Below are 16,473 nucleotides of genomic sequence, written 5' to 3' on the forward strand. Positions count from 1 at the left end.
CCGGGGGGACGGCGAGTGAGGCGGAAGTGCGGTCTTCCGGCGGCAGCTGTCTCTGGGCGGGCCGAGGGAGGCTCCCGAGGCTGGGGGGCCGGGCCGGGATGGCGGCAGCGGCGTCCGGGGCCGGCGCAGGAGCGGCCCAAGAGAAGCAGTTCCCGCCGGCGCTGCTGAGCTTCTTCATCTACAACCCGCGCTTCGGGCCGCGCGAGGGAGAGGTAAGTGGAGCGGGGCCGCGCGCGGGCGTCCGTGGGTGGCAGAGGGCCCCGGGTAGGGGGGCTGCCGGATGGGGTCCGGCCCGGGCAGCCGCGGGGTGCGCCTGGGGTCGTCGCTTGTCAGTCTCCCCTTATCGACTGGCCTTTATCGGACTGTTTTGTGCTGGGTGTGCTGCAGGGCCCAGACAACGCGGGCAGGGTCTGGTTGCAGGTCCCAGATGAGTGCCTGTGTATTGAGTGAAGGTTCGTCGGGTTAATCACACAGGTGGAGTCTCTGTTCTCTTTAACATTAACCCTGGATGATTAAAGTTGAGCTTTTGTCTTTGTTGCTGGAAGTCCCCCGCCTAGAAACTAAAACAAGAGTGTGAGATGGTAGTCCTGTAATGCAGGCTTGGCGGATCTTCGGAAAGTTTTTTTTTTTTTTCCGAATTAATAAGTTAAGTCGGATGGGAGTGGTTTTGTTTTGGTTTTTTATCATTACTTGTTTAAGGTGGGGACGGTAACTTCCTCAAAGGATGTCCGGGGCCAAGTTTTGTTGGCAGGAAATCACGGTCCTTTTAAAGGCTGCCAGTCCAAATGCTTGTGAACTTGCTGGGTTTAATTTGTGGGGAGGTGTATGTCTGTGCACGTGCACACACTTGGTTTCTTACAAGCGTTGATGTATTACGAATTAGCATGGAGAAAGAAATCCAAAGATGGAGTTTTCAGCATCGTTGTCTAATTTAGTTCAGATGGCATACGACTTACCAAATATCACAATTGCCTTTCATGCAGGTGGGCGTTTGTTACACCTTGAAGAGAAGATAATCTTTGTTTTTCTAAAAGGGGCCTTTGTTTTGTCTTGCCAGCTAGCACATATGACATGAGAGGTTGACACTAAGTATTGTCGACAGCTAAGACAGGCAAAATGCTTATGTCAATGTTGTGATTCTCTCTCTCCATACTTTAGGAGGAAAATAAAATTTTGTTTTATTATCCAAATGAAGTAGAAAAGAATGAAAAAATTAGAAACGTTGGATTATGTGAAGCTATTGTACAGTTTACAAGGTAATATCTTTCAATGTGCTTTTGCAGAGCTCAGTGAGTTCTTAAAACTTCCACTGGGGGATTGTCACTAACATATTCTTTTACCGTTTTTAGGACCTTTAGTCCATCAAAACCTGCAAAATCTTTACATACGCAGAAGAACAGACAGTTCTTCAACGAACCAGAAGAAAATTTCTGGATGGTCATGGTATTTACATATATAGTATACTTTTCTGAATTTGTATTATACAGTTATGGGTGATCTTTACCGTTAGGAATTCAGGGAAGTCCTCTGGTCATTGCATCAGAGGAGCGTTGCAGTACTGCTGCTGCTGCTAAGTCGCTTCAGTTGTGTCCGACTCTGTGCGACCCCATAGACGGAAGCCCACCAGGCTCCCTTGTCCCTGGGATTCTCCAGGCAAGAACACTGGAGTGGGTTAGTTACAGTACAGTCAGTAGCAATTTAAAAATCAAACTCCTGTTTGGTGTATTTGTTTTTGGGGGCTCCTTTAAGAAATTTTGGTGTTGGGACGTGTTCAAGTTTATTTAAGTTAGGGGAAAATTTAAAAACGCATATAATTGATTCCTTAAATCAAAATTTGTAGGTTGTTCGGAATCCTATCATTGAAAAGCAAAGTAAAGATGGAAAACCAGTTGTTGAATACCAAGAGGAGGAGTTGCTGGTAATGTGTCATTTTTTATTTCATATTTTTAGGAAAAAAATTGTTACTATCTTGAGTGACTGACTTGTTCAGATTTAACTTACGTCACTTTGGCAGAAGTTTCTCAAGGTCGGCACAGGGGAATGTTGTGCTTGTTGTTTCCATGAGCACAATCTTATAAAAACGTGTATGTGCTCTCTCTTACCACTGCCTTCCTCTATTCAACTGTGTTTGATGCCCTCCTAAAAATTAGACTTGTTTGCTCAGTCTTGTCCAGCTCTTTGCAACTCCATAGACTGTAGCCTGCCAGGCTCCTCTGTCCATGGGATTTTCCAGCCAAGAATTACTGGAGAGAATTGCCAAACTAGGCTTCAGTTCAGTTCACTCGCTCAGTCATGTCCGACTCTTTGCGACCCCATGCATGGACTGCAGCATGCCAGGCTTCCCTGTCCATCACCAACTCCCAGAGCTTACTCAAACTCATGTCCATCAAGTCAGTGATATCTACCCAGCCATCTCATCCTGTCATCCCCTTCTCCTCCTGCCTTCATTCTTTCCCAGCATCAGGGTCTTTTCCAGTAAGTAAGTTCTTCCCATTAGGTGCCCAAAGTATTGGAGTTTCAGCTTCAGCATCAATCCTTCCAATGAATATTCAGGACTGATTTCCTTTAGGATGGACTGGTTGGATCTCCTTGCAGTCCAAGGGACTTTCAAGAGTCTTCTCCAACACCACAGTTCAAAAGTACCAATTCTTGGGCGCTCAGCTTTCTTTGTGGTTCAACTCTCACATCTTCACATGACTACTAGAAAAACCGTAGCTTTGACTAGACGGACCTTTGTTGGCAAAGTAATGTCTCTGCTTTTTAGTATGCTGTTTATGTTGGTCATAGCTTCTCCTAGGCTTACTGGTTCATAATTGCATTTAAATACCTCTTTGTTTCAGCACACAACTATTATAGGACCATGTGTATGAACATCATATTGCTTTACCAAGAGTCACTATACCTTTACTATGCAATCGATAATTTTTTTGTTTTCCCTCGAATGAGATCTGTGCTGTTTCTGTGCTGTTTGTAGGACAAGGTTTATAGCTCGGTGCTCCAACAATGCTACAGCATGTACAAGGTAAGCACGACATGTTTTCTAGGTTGAGAGTCTAGCCAATTACCCCAATTTATGTGGGTCATTTAAAATAATTCTTAATTCTTTATCATGACTGTAAGGTGACTACGTGTCTGTTATGGGGAGAAAGTAATGGGGTCTGTGAAGCAGTATTGAGGTTTACGCCTGTACCAATTCATGCAATAAAAAGCCCTTTTCTTTTCCCCAACTTGTCCTAAGAGTATATCTACATCAGTGAATGATAGAATCCATGTTCTTAAGGAAGGTAGAGAGTGCAAAGATTTGTATGATATAAGGAGTCTAGCAATATTATTTATATAAAGTGAAACTTAGATGTGAGTTCAGATTTTTTAAAAATGCCCAGAACAATTGGGTGATTTTACAAAAATTTCAGTATCCCTTAATAGTGTTTTGGTATTTTGTGACTTATAACTCAGACTTTCTAATGTAAATATTTTCTATATTCAAAAAGAATTGCGGGATGAAATAAGCGGAATTATGTAAAAGAGAAAGAAGAACTTGTCATATTGGGAAACTGAAGGAAAAAATTTTTTTTTCTTAATCTTTTACACCATTAGCTTTTTAATGGTACATTTCTGAGAGCCATGGAAGATGGAGGTGTCAAGCTCCTAAAAGAAAGATTAGAGAAATTCTTCCATCGAGTAAGTATTCGGAATTTTATTTGTAATCTTGGTAATTATCAAACTGACTGTTAGAGAAATACAGACAAGTTTGCTTCTCACATACAAACAAACCTAGAAATTGGAGTTGGCGTGGAGACTCAGGCATAGTGGGACGGAATCAGACCAGTGAGGAAATAGATTAGATTTGTATTTGTTTTTTTTTTTTTTTTTCAGTTTTAACCTTTAGTTTATTTTTTATTTATTTATTTTGCCACATGGCAAACGGGACCTTAGATCCCCAACCGGGGATCAGACCTACGCCCCCTGCATTGGAGACCCAGAGTCAAACACTGGATCGCCAGGGAAGTCCCTCGGTTTGTGCTCATGAATCAGAGCTTCCTGATAGTTGTGCCCAGCTCCTTAAAGCACCTTGGAGATGTCTTCTGGCTTCATCCTTGACCCACCTGTGTCTGTCAGTGTGGGCTTACTCCAAAGCAAAGCAAACTTCCTTGGGGTGGATTGGTTAATTAGCACAATCGCACGTTCTCATGATCGATTGTGTTTCATTAAACAGGCGTCTTCTGTACTGACTCGAGGTGAAGTGTGCGGCTGTGACGCAGATTTTCCCCTTAGTGGTCATGAGTGTGACCTTTTCCCCTACATTGTTCTCCTTCTCCTTCAGTGTCAGTTTTGCATATTTTACCCTGAAAAAAGTGAAAGTGTGAGTCACTCAGTCATGTCCAACTCTTTGCAACCCCATGGACTGTAGCCCACCAGGTTCCTTTGTCCATGGAATTCTCCAGGCAGGAATACTTCCCAACCCAGATTCTTTACCATCTGAGCCACCAGGGAAGTATCCTTGGTCAAATTCAGTTTGTCTTAGAGGAATGAGTCTCAATTGATCTTTCTCCCTATACTACTTTAATGTCTGTTTTTCAGTTATTTTGTTTCTATGAATTACTTTTGTTTCTTCACTTTAATGATCATAATTATCGACTCTGACTGTCCCCTGGTTCCTGTTCTCGTCTTTATTCCTCTCCTGTCCATCATCACTGACTGCATGCCCTTCCAGTGTGATTTTAGTATAACATGGTCCATAATACCATGTGCAGAGCTCAGTCTAATCTGAATAGCACTAATAAGGAATTAACACCTCACAGAGAGAAAACACAGCTGAAAGGACGCTAATTACATTGAACTTAATTTTTTGAAATTGGTATTGATTCCATATCCAGTTCCCTGTGGTTCACCTCCATGTTGATCTTGTAAATGTGCTGTTTGCTAGCGTGTAATTGTACCACAAATTAAGACCTATTATTTTCAGCTGCCAGAGTACTAGCTTCTATGCGCTATTCGTAAGTTTTATGCTTTTTTTCCTGCAGTATTTGCAAACGTTGCATTTGCAGTCCTGCGATCTACTCGACATATTTGGTGGGATCAGCTTCTTCCCGTTGGATAAAATGACTTATTTGAAAATCCAGTCCTTTATTAACAGAATGGAAGAAAGCCTGAGTATAGTCAAGTACACTGCCTTTCTCTATAATGATCAGCTCATCTGGTAGGTACTCCCGTCTTTTAGGATCGTAAAAACAGCAGTGACTGGATTGATAGCAGGTTGTCAAACTGGAAATAACAGCCGGGGGTGGGGGTGAGAGTGGGGTGGGGTGGGAAGCGCCTTTCTAGATATTGTCAAAATAAGGCAGTGATTGTTTAAACCAAAATTAGGGTAATTTTGTTTAAAATTACTGAGCAGGGGAGTTTAAAACTGGTTCCATGAATGATGGAGAAAATGTTAGGTTTAAGACTCCCATTTTGATTTTGGTATTTTTCCAAAAACATCTTCAAAGAACTAGCATAATAAATGTGATTTTCATAGTTTCTTTTAAAGAAGCTAGTATTTTAAAACATCCAAGAAGTTAAAGGTACTATAAAATCAGGAAATTAACTCGCTGTCATCAAGCTGTATTTGGGTCTTGTCTCCTAGGGACAAAAACATAATTTCTTTGATAAAAGTGTTGCTACTTAAGAAGCAAAGATAAACTGTTACTAAATGTTCTCAATGACCGAAGACTAACCCCGGAAGAGCTGTGTGAATGTGCATGAGCCCTCCGGGGCCCCAGCCGCGTTGGGGGCCAAGCTGTTTGCAGCTGAGAGGGGTCTGCCCTGGATGAGCCGCTGAGGTTCCTGGGGACGGGGCCCGCTGAAGGCCCTCTCGCTCAGAGCCATTCCATTTTGGGGTTTGTGTTTCGGGCTCGTTTGTGCTCTGTGAATGTTGATGGCAGGGAGTGTTCCTGTGCTGACAGGCCAGGCTGCTAACATAACCTGCGACTTACCTGGGAAAGAAGAGAGGGCCTCAAGGGCCTCGGGGGTGTCACGCAGAGGCTTGGTTTCTATCAAGGGAGATTTCAATTTAATAGGGAAAAAAAAACCCAGATACAGACTCATTGTTTATATCCTTACCTGAAAAACTGATTTTTTGGAGAAGGAAATGGCAACCCACTCCAGTGTTCTTGCTTGGAGAATCCCAGGGATGGGGGAGCCTGGTGGGCTGCCGTCTCTGGGGTCGCACAGAGTCGGACACGACTGAAGCGACTTAGCAGCAGCAATGACTATGTTAATCCAGCTAAAGACTAGCCAGGGGGGTACTCTTTCTACCCACTTCTGATGCCTATGTCAGAAGCTTTCTCTGTCTCCTTTATACTTTAATAAAACTTTATTACACACACACACACAAAAAATGAAAAACTGATTTTGGATCAAGTCCAACAACACCTGCTGGATTCTCTGCACTTTTCCACATGCCACTTACTTTTGTCTCATTTCAGAGTGGATGGTTTCCCCGAAAGTTTGTTTGTTTCTCTGCCCGCTTTTTGCCTACTCTGAAATTGAGAGAATTAAAACCCACATACATGTCTGAGACATAACAGGACCAAGTTCCTTGTCCACAGCGTACACTGTATTCAGGGTGGTGGGTGAGAGAAAGCGTGACCAGTAGCCCAGAAATCTGGTACCTGGAGCAGAGTGGCCATCAGCTGCTGATGCTCCCTGGATAATCCCACGTAAAGAGTCAGAGATGATGTTTAATCACAAAACAATGGGAAGACGGAAGACCAATTCCAGGCTTTTAACACAGTACTTCTCTGATGTTGCAGGAGCGGATTAGAACAAGACGACATGAGAATTTTATACAAATACCTCACCACGTCTCTGTTTCCAAGGCATATCGAACCTGAGGTATGATGGGGTACTAATCTCTAGAGAGACAGATGGATAAATAGGTACTTAGGGGAGTGGAGGGACGTGGTGGGGGGGCAGTTCTCATCTATAGTTTACACTATTAATGTGATGTTCAGTGATGGAGCTGTCTGTCAGTATCCATGGGGAAGTGCTAAGAAAAACCCTGATACAATGTAAATGTTACATAAGTAGGTGCCAGCATGTGGCAAATTCACATTTTGCTTTCGGAAACTTTGAAGCTTTTTCTCCCTGACTGTTTTCAACCTGCAGTTGGTTGAATCCACGTAACGTGGAATCCACAGGTGTAGAAACCTCTTATGTCACTTAGCACGGAGAGCTACGTATGCCAGCTTTTCTGCATTTTGTTCAAATGCAGTTGCAGAGGTGTAAGAGGGAAAGCTGGATCTTTAGGCTGGGTTCTGGGAGCTCTCAGAATGCCCGCGATCTTAGACAAAACAGTGATCTTTGCACCTACAAACAGGAGATCCAGTCCTGAGTTGATTTTATACTGCCGCCTGGCTTTTCCACTCTGGCACTGACTCTCCCACTTTTCTGCAGAAAACTGTAAATAATACCACAGTGCTTTCCCCAAAGCATCCATTTTTAGCTTTAATTAGGTAAAGTATTCATAAGCCACGAAATTATCATTTTGACTCAAGGGTGAATGCGTGCACACGTGCACACACACACTCTCCCTTGCTCTGTTTTTTAAGGCCATGACTTGAAACAACAGGAAAATGTCTTTCAGATAAGAAATCTCAAGGTTTTGAGAAGGACCCAGTCCTGCCCTGACTTCCCTTCTAGGTAGTTTGAATACAGTGGCTCATGTTGCTGGAGTATATGCTGTACACCAGACACAGTATACATACCCAGAAAGCGTGCATTATCTCATGACATCCTGAGAGCTGGGGACCTCACCTCCATCTTACAGAAAGGAGATCCCCATGACTCACCCAGTGCCCCCCAGCTAGTACGCGACAGAGCCAGGACTTGATCTCTGGGTCCGCTTGATGCTAAAGCTCCTGCTTTCAAGCACACCCTCAGAAGGACCCTCAGGAGACTTTCCCACGGAGGGGCGGTGCTGTTGTAGCCGCTGAAAACTCGTGCTGCTTTATTAAACGTCTGAAGAGCCAGACTTCTAAAACAGACGCGTACAACGGGGCAGCGGGAACACGGGCACGGGAGGACTTGGGTCAGTGCAGGCTGCATCTGTGAGTTAGCTGTGTGTCTCACTGTCAAACTTGACAGTGCATTTCAATCTTTCAAGTTGTATGCTAAAACCTTACATAGGCTAGAAGAACATCAAAAAGTTTTAGAAGAATAAACTTTAGCTAACATGCTTGTTAGATTTGGATTTTTTTTTTCATTTCCTACACATACTGAAATAGTGTATCTTCAGCAGAGGAAACCAGGAATGTGATACAAATAACCTATAAGGAGGCACAGTGTCATGACCAAAGGCAGGGACTTTGAAGTCAGACAGGCTTGGGTTTGCTACCCGGCCCCTCCACTCAGGAGCTGGCCGCATTGGTGAACTTCTTCAAACTTCAGTTTCTGCTTCTGGAAAATTGGGAGAGGGCATTCCCCACAGGGGTGAAGCAAGATGAAATTAAGTAATTGATGTCATTGCCTAGCACGCGTCAGCCTTCTGTTATTGCTGTCAAGCCCATATGTGGAACTTGGGGTACAATGAAGTTCTGGTTAAAACCAGTGAGTCCTTTCTGTTCCTCTGTAATCCTTCTCCCCCTGCTGCTTTTTTTTGGTGGGGATGAATATGGGAAACTGATACAGATACATGGCATGGAGTCAACCAGTAGATACGAATGCTGTTTCTCAAAGCGTTGAATATAGAAAATCTAACAAGTCACTTGTCGATATTAAATCTGTTTACAGTTGGCGGGAAGGGATTCTCCAATAAGGGCAGAAATGCCAGGAAACCTCCAACACTATGGAAGGTAGGACTCCTGCCCTCTGATAGACAGTACTGGATTTATTATCTTTTCTGGTAAAGATAAAATCACAAACACTGAATTGCCTTTGTGCTGCTTTGCTGACAATAATCAGCAAAGGAAATCCTTTTGGTTGCAATGAATTAAAATTATTCTTTTTTTATTTTCTGATATGGTGTTTTCTAAGTAGTATCTAGCTTCCCTAAAAAAAGGGGGTGTGTATTACCACCCTTTATAGGAATGCACTGTTTATATATTCCTGCTTATATCTGCCTGATTGAATCAACGCATCTCTGTGCTTGCTTTTCAGATTCCTCACTGGCCCCGTGAACCTTAATGATCCAGAAGCAAAATGCAGATTCCCCAAAATTTTTGTAAATACAGACGACACTTACGAAGCTCTGCACTTAATTGTTTATAAGGTAGCAGTCGTCTCTCGCTCCAGGGTTACAGGTCGATGCTAAAGTAGATCTTTCTGGCACAGCTTCCACCTGGTACACCAGTCGGTGTGCAGGCCTCTCACATGATCCTTGGAACAGTGTCCTCACACGTTCTGGTTATTGTAAAACTCGAAATGGGTGCTTTCTGGAGTAAGAGGTTTATTTTCAGTCCCCATGGAACAGCTCCGTGATTTGTGAGAGGGTCACTGTCTGCGGCCATGACTCACAAGTCCTGCACGTGAACAGGTCAGGCTGTCAAGGCCACTGTCGTTTGACGCCTGCCCACCCTTCAGTGGATTCTGCCTCCGCTCTGCTTTTAAAGCTGTGGGCTCGCTGATTTATGAGGATAGTCTGAGTTTCCGTCGGGATACTGGCTTGTCAGGATGTAAGTTTACGTTGTTTCAGACTCTGCAACCCCATGAACTGTAGCCCGCCAGGCTTCTCTGTCCACGGGATTGCCCAGGCAGGAATACTGGAGCGGGTTGCCATTTCCTTCTCCAGGGGATCTTCCTGACCCCGGGGTTGAACCCGCGTCTCCTGCATTGCCAGTGGATTCTTACCACTGAGCCACCAGGGAAGCCCCCTGTTCATGTCAGGTTGGGTGGTTTTTATTTGGCTACGTCGGGTCTTAGTTGTGGCACAGAGGGTCTTTGATCTTCGTGACCAGGCGCAGGCTTCCAGCTGGCCTCCGGACAGTCGTGCAGACGGCACAGCACCTGTCTCTCCCAGCAGAGCCAGGTGACAGAGTGTAGGGCGTGTTGCCTTCCAGGGAGGCTCACCCAAGCCTTGACGTCCAGAGACTGGGTGCAGGCCCCGCTGACCACCCTCGTGGCCGACTATCTGTAGCTGGCCTCCCAGAGACCTCCCGGAGGCCCAGTTGACCTGCGTGAGCTCAGGGCCATGAGGGGTTGCTGGTCTGTTCTCTTTCATTTTGAAGTCTTCTCTTTGTCTGGTTTTGGTATAAGGTTGATATCCTGTTTTTGAAGGCTTTCTGAAGGACAGGTGTGAATTCTTCAAATGTTTGGTCACAGTAAAGCCACCTACATCTGGACTTGTCTTTGGGGACGTGTTCAACTCATTAATGTCTTTACTTATTATTGGTCTTTTCTGATTTTCTTTTCCTCTGAGTCAGTTTTCGCAGTTGTATCTTTGAGGATTTGTCCGCTTTAGGTTGTTCAGGTTGCTGGTGTTGGCGTTGTCGTACCAGGCTTGTACTGCTGTCTCTAAAGCCGGGAGTGCGGTCTCCCCTCATTCCTTTTAGTCATGTGCGTCTTTTCTCTCCTTGGTCTAGATGGTCTCTAAAGCCGGGAGTGCGGTCTCCCCTCATTCCTTTTAGTCATGTGCGTCTTTTCTCTCCTTGGTCTAGATGGGCCAGCTAAAGGTTTTTCAGTTTTGTCTTTTCAGAGGATCGTCTTTTGGTGTCATTTTTTCCTCGTTTTTCTGTTCTCTGTTCTAGTTTATTTCCGTTCCAGTCGTCATATCCCTCCTGTTTGCTTTGTGGCTGGTTTGCGCTTCTTTTTTCCAAGGTCTTAAGATGGAAGGTTGTTACTGATTTGAGGTCTTGCTTCTTTTTTAATATATGTATTCACAGCTGTAATAAAAGACTACTAAGTTGTAGTAGATTGCCTTTTATAAGCGTTTCTCCATCTGCTGTCTGCCCTGAGAAAAATTTCCCTCTAGAAATTTGATTGTTTTTTATATTTTTCTCCAACTACGATGTTTCCCTGGGGAGAGAGATTATTAATATGTGGATCAGGGCGGTGAATCGGGCAGGATTATCTGTGAGTTGACAGTTGTTGAGAAAGTGATGGTCCTTGGGGTTTGTGTGTTACTTTTCCATGTACATTTTTAATGTATTTGAAATTCTTCAACTTTTTTAGTAGACTTTAAAAGGGCCATTTTTTTGTTTTGTTTTCTTTAAATAAATTTCTAAGGGGTCAGGCACACAAATGTCCGATGGCAGACACAAGGGAGGCAAGCTGGGTCGGGGTTCGGGACCCTGTGTCACACGGAGGGCCCGCGTCCCAAGGAGACCAGGTGGTGGCCAGAGGGAAGAGCCGTGGTCCCAGGTCTCTAGATGCCTGAGGAGAGGCTGGAAATTGGGATTTTGGTAGCAAACTAGTTGGCATGTAAGAATGACTTGAAACAAAAAGAAAGACCTATATTGGGTGGAACCGGCCTGTAAGCCACCCAGTCTGCAGCCTCTTTATGGGCAAATAGTAATTACTGTTCAGTTACAGAGGAGCATAAATGTCATTAGCTTTGACCACGCAGACATGAAGTGAGAGCTGAACAAGGCTGAGAAAGGGAGGTGCGGAGAGGCGCAGGGACACGGGGAGGTTAATGCCCTCATGATAGAGCGGCTGTGACTGGAGGCGTGAGGACTGAGCCGTCTGAGGCTGCAAGGTGACCATCCAGCGGAGGAAGTAGAGTAGCTTAAACTGGGCGGGGGGCAGGGGCGATGGCTGAAGAGGAGCCGCATCCGTCGTGACAGCCAGGGTGATGGTGCTGTAGCCATATTGTCTAGACAGTCACAGTGGTTGCCGGGGGAGCAGGCAGGCCTCAGAGGAGGAAGCCTTTTGCATTTTCATCACAAACCTGTATGTTCTTTTTTGGCTGCCTTGAGTTCTTGTTGAAGCACGCAGGCTTCTCTGCTTGCAGAGCACGGACTCTAGAGCATGTGGGCTCAGCTGCCCCAAGGCACGTGGAGTCCTAGTCCCCTGACCAGGGACTGAACCTGTCCCCTGCCCTGGAAGGCAGATTCATAACCACAGGACCACTAGGGAAGTCCCAAGCCTACACATTCTGTTTTGGCCTTTTTTTTCTTTAACACTATTACACGACTTTGATAAATGTAAATATTTTTTGGCTGTTTTATTTACGCTCTGGCTTGCTGTAGGTTCCCACTACTTACTCTCATCATAACTGCAGTATTTGTTATAATAAAAAAAGCAAGACAGGTGACATTAATTTGCTGAGGGTTTTTTCAAACACACACAAACAGATTAGAATAATGCGTACCCAGGTGCGTATCACAGAGCTTGATTAGTAATATGGTGATAGTATCTGTCACCTCTACACATTTTGTCTCTTTGTTCGAGCATTTTAAATTATCCTGTCATTCCCCTCAGAGTTCATTTTGCGTCTGTAACTACTAAGGGCGTCTGTTTTAGCGTCCGCACTGCCATTATCATGCCTGCCCAAAATAAATAATACTTTTCTAATATCATCTAATATCCAGCTCCATCTAGGTTCCTTCAGTTGACTTTAGAAAGTCTTTATAAAGTTGATATGTTTAAAAAAAGATTCAAACGAGGCCACTGCGTTCAGTTATTTCAGTCCTCTTTTTCTGTACCATGTCCTAATCTTGGTTTCTTTTCATCCCAGGCCATGAGCGCAGCTGTGTGCTTTATGATCGATGGTAGGTACACACATGTGTCTAAGCCTTGTCTCTCTACACTTTGCTCCCTTCCATTCCTGAATGATAGATATGTTGTCGTAGCAACGCCGAGGCCGCAGTAAGCCCTGTCGCCCATCGAGGGCCTCTGGTGTTTCTCATATCGCTAAAGTCCCAGCTTGCCTGCTTCTGTGCCTTCTTGCCCATGATGCGATCACAGGGAGCGCCCGTCTCAAAGGAGCTTTAGAATTAAGAGAGGTAATACATGTACGGACCAACGGTACCGGGCGGTGCGTGCTGCTGTGGTGTTTGTGAAACAAGTATCTGACCTCCTTTTACTGAGGGCAGCCAGTCAAGTTGACCACCCCGCAGGGCATGCTGCAGTCCACATCCACAGTGTGATGAGTCTGCTTCTTTTTCATCTTAAATATAACTAATTCTGAGCCCTGTGTCTCTTCTGTTTCGGGGGAGAGGGCTCTGATCATTTCCTTGTTTTAATTCCCAGATCAGTAGTTTGCGTATTGTTGTTAAGACAGTGAAGTGAAAATCGAGCTCGTTAACCCCTGGCCCCCGACACTCACTAGTATTTCTTGAATTACTCGTAGCCTCCATTCAGCCCACACTGGATTTCTGCCGAAGACTGGACAGCATCGTGGGGCCCCAGCTCACAGTGCTGGCATCTGACATCTGTGAGCAGTTTAACATCAACAAGAGAATATCTGGGTTTGTACTCTGCTTCCTGGTTACTTTCGAGCATTTAACTGGCTTTGGGTGAATCAGGGTGGCTTTTACTTAGAACGTGGATGCTGTTTTCTGAATCCAGATGACACACGTGCTGTTTGGCCCTGTCTGAAGGGCTTCCTGGGGAGCTGTTCCCGGGTTTTTCTGCCCCACGATGGTGGCTGGGGCTGGGTCTTAACGCATCCCCTCTGCCCTCCCCGATGGCGGGGTGAGTGTGTGGGGTCAGGCCTGCCAGCTCCGCCCCTGGTCTTGGCCTCATGCACACCTCCCCATGTGCCCCGCCCAGGCTGTGAGGTCCACGCTGGCAGTGGTGGTCAGCAGGGCTTTGCTTTGTGCAGACGGAATGCACTCAGCCTCTTGTGCAGAAGTGTTCGCAGTAAAGCCAGCTGTGACGTGAGCCAGTCCGGGTTTTTCTTTAGTCGGCAAATAACTGAGTGACTACTGTTTATAAAACACTGTACTTGAAAGAAAATCATCACAGTTAAAATATTTTGGTTTTTAAAATGCATACTTGAGCTCAGTGGGAAATTCAGTCATATTGAATACGTCACAGATATCCAAGAAGTTACTGCCGAACGTTGCGTCTTAACTGAGGTTCTTGATTTGAAGGCCTAGCCGTTGAAAACACCGTTCAACGCGCAGGGTTTTGACACTGTGGCTGTATAGTTGGGGTGATGCTATGATATTTCAGAAACTTTCTTTTCCGTGTAATTGTTCTTTCAGAATGTCTGAATAACATGTGTTCACAGGTCTGAAAAAGAACCCCAGTTTAAGTTTATCTACTTCAACCATATGAATTTAGCAGAAAAAAGTACAGTTCACATGAGGAAGACACCCAGCGTATCACTCACATCTGTCCATCCGGATCTAATGAAGATTCTGGGTGACATCAATAGTGATTTCACAAGGTAATTCTCACCCCCTCTCCAGTTAGGTGTCTGCTCTCTAATGAGAATCAGCTCCAAACACCAAGTGATCCCAGGCCCCTTCAGAGGGCCTGACCACCTTCTTGGGCGAATGTCATCAAGCCCGGGAGTGGCTGGTCACTCACAGGGGACTGACTCCCTGACCTTTTCAGGTAGCTCAGGTTTCCTGTTTCTTATTTCAGAATGTTTGTCAGAGTCCAGCTGTATGTATAAAATAAACAATTGAGTCTTGAAACTCCTGTCTTACAGAGTGGACGAGGATGAAGAAATCATCGTGAAAGCCATGAGTGATTACTGGGTTGTTGGGAAGAAGTCCGACCAGAGGGAGCTGTATGTTATTTTGAATCAAAAAAATGCAAACCTGATTGAAGTCAATGGTAAGTAGGGTTTGGTGTCTGAGCAGAATTTTAATGCTGCTGATGTTTCACAGACTCTCTCTCTTCAGTGTGCTATGGAGCATGTAAACAGAGCAAACGTGACTGTTAAGGTTCTTAAGCAGAGGCCCCTGTTGCTCAAAGGAAACCATCACTTGGTCTCTTTTTCTGTAACTTAGTTCCTTGAAAAAGTATGTGAAAAACTTACCTGTTTCTTGGGAAACTTGATACAGGCCAGAAGAAAATTATTTTCTCTAATGCTGAAGAAAAAATCCCATGGCTTTATACACCATGTATTAAAATGTGCATTTTGAGAGATCCCTGGTGGCCTAGTGGTTAGGGTTATTCGTTGCTGCATTAGGAACGACAGCAGTTAATACACGCCTCGTTGAAAACTGGAATTGAGTTTAACATCCAAAGAATGATGCCACTGTGGAGCTCCTGGTCCTCAATTCAGGGCTGCCGCTCAAGTTTTTGTGTGCTTGTGTCAGATTCCTCAAGATTTTAGAAGTTGTACTCCTAACCCCCAACTCATGGATGTCTTAGGCACTTTGGGTTTGTGCTCTCTCAGGCCTAAAGAAGAGATGCTAAATAGTATCAAAGTCTCCTGTGTGTCAAGCCTTTTTATCTTTCTCTCGATTTACAAACACATCAAGGCTTCTAAGATTTAAGGTCAAATTCGTTGAAGACCTTTATCTCCAACTTTATTCCCAGAGAATTATCAGAATAAGGTACCAATCTATATCCTATAGCCTCTTAAGTGAGAATTTCTTCCCTTACTGTTTTCTGTTCTTTTTGCAGAAGAGGTCAAGAAGCTTTGCGCAACGCAGTTCAACAACATATTCTTCCTGGATTGACTTGACAAGGGCTCCATGAAACATCTTTTAAAAAGCAACTCGGCAGGCATGCTGTTTTCCACGGCTGGTCATTGGTCATATTATTGACTGGATTAATGACAATAGTAAAGCAATACTTGCTCTGAAGAGTCAAATTTCTACTCAGTCTGATGATTCCTGAGGTTTTTAGATTTTAAATATTTATGTGGAATTAAAGGTAGTCGGCTACATCTCTTGTCATTCCATTCTTTTGACATTATGTGAATATTTTACTGGAAAATAAGACTAATAAATTGTTTAAAAAGTTTGTAAAAATCCTGGTCTTGCCTTGAGTCTCTGGTTGCTGGTTTCTAGACCAGGGAACTTTGAAGGGGAGGAAGAGGTGAGTCAGCCCGTTCGCTTGGTGACAGGTGGATCTGGACTTTGCCACCACCTCCAGCATTTTCTGTTTCCATTCTTTTTTTCCCCCTTTTTCCCAGCCTTACGTCTGATGATCGTTTCCTTCCTTTTTGGTAGTTTGGAAGCTCTAGGTGTATTCTTATGCTTTGGGTGGTTCCTCTTAATTAACAGGACTGTTAGCTGTGACACCTTCCTAACAGAGACCTCAGGTCTTGGGTTAACCTCCAGCTGTGCCGCGGGCTCTCCATCCTTGTTGTTCGGCTTCTGGTCGGCGCAGTGGTGCTCGCTATGCTGTGGGAATGGGTGGAGAAGGACCAGGGCAGAGGCCACGGAGAGGCAGCACCTGAAGGACAGGCAGGCTGTGGACCCGGGGCGGTTCCCAGGGCAAAGGAGGCGTGCGGCCTCGGAGAGGGTTGGGCTGCAGAAGCGTGTAAAGGGCTTCATCTGCTCCCGCTGTTTTCTAGTAGGTTTGATCAGATTCTAAGTTTAATCACCAGTGCTATATTTAATTCAGAAAAAAAGAAACAACGAA

The 16,473-nt window shown here is 44.7% G+C and overlaps 1 protein-coding gene across 1 annotated transcript; it reads left to right on the forward strand.

The window, feature by feature from the left end:
* Window positions 1-22: 22 nt before the first annotated feature.
* On the forward strand, window positions 23-15,857 carry CCZ1 (CCZ1 homolog, vacuolar protein trafficking and biogenesis associated). The gene is made up of 15 exons (XM_055561801.1): window positions 23-212; window positions 1,159-1,256; window positions 1,350-1,443; window positions 1,841-1,918; window positions 2,975-3,022; window positions 3,598-3,681; window positions 5,025-5,200; window positions 6,795-6,876; window positions 8,773-8,834; window positions 9,139-9,250; window positions 12,656-12,689; window positions 13,271-13,388; window positions 14,156-14,314; window positions 14,582-14,709; window positions 15,508-15,857. Exons 1-15 carry the CDS (start codon window positions 99-101, stop codon window positions 15,561-15,563), a joined length of 1,443 nt encoding a protein of 480 aa, XP_055417776.1. The 5' UTR covers window positions 23-98; the 3' UTR covers window positions 15,564-15,857.
* Window positions 15,858-16,473: the final 616 nt, after the last annotated feature.

This window comes from Bubalus kerabau, chromosome 23, assembly GCF_029407905.1.
Source record: "Bubalus kerabau isolate K-KA32 ecotype Philippines breed swamp buffalo chromosome 23, PCC_UOA_SB_1v2, whole genome shotgun sequence".
NCBI classification, from domain to species: Eukaryota; Metazoa; Chordata; class Mammalia; order Artiodactyla; family Bovidae; genus Bubalus; species Bubalus kerabau.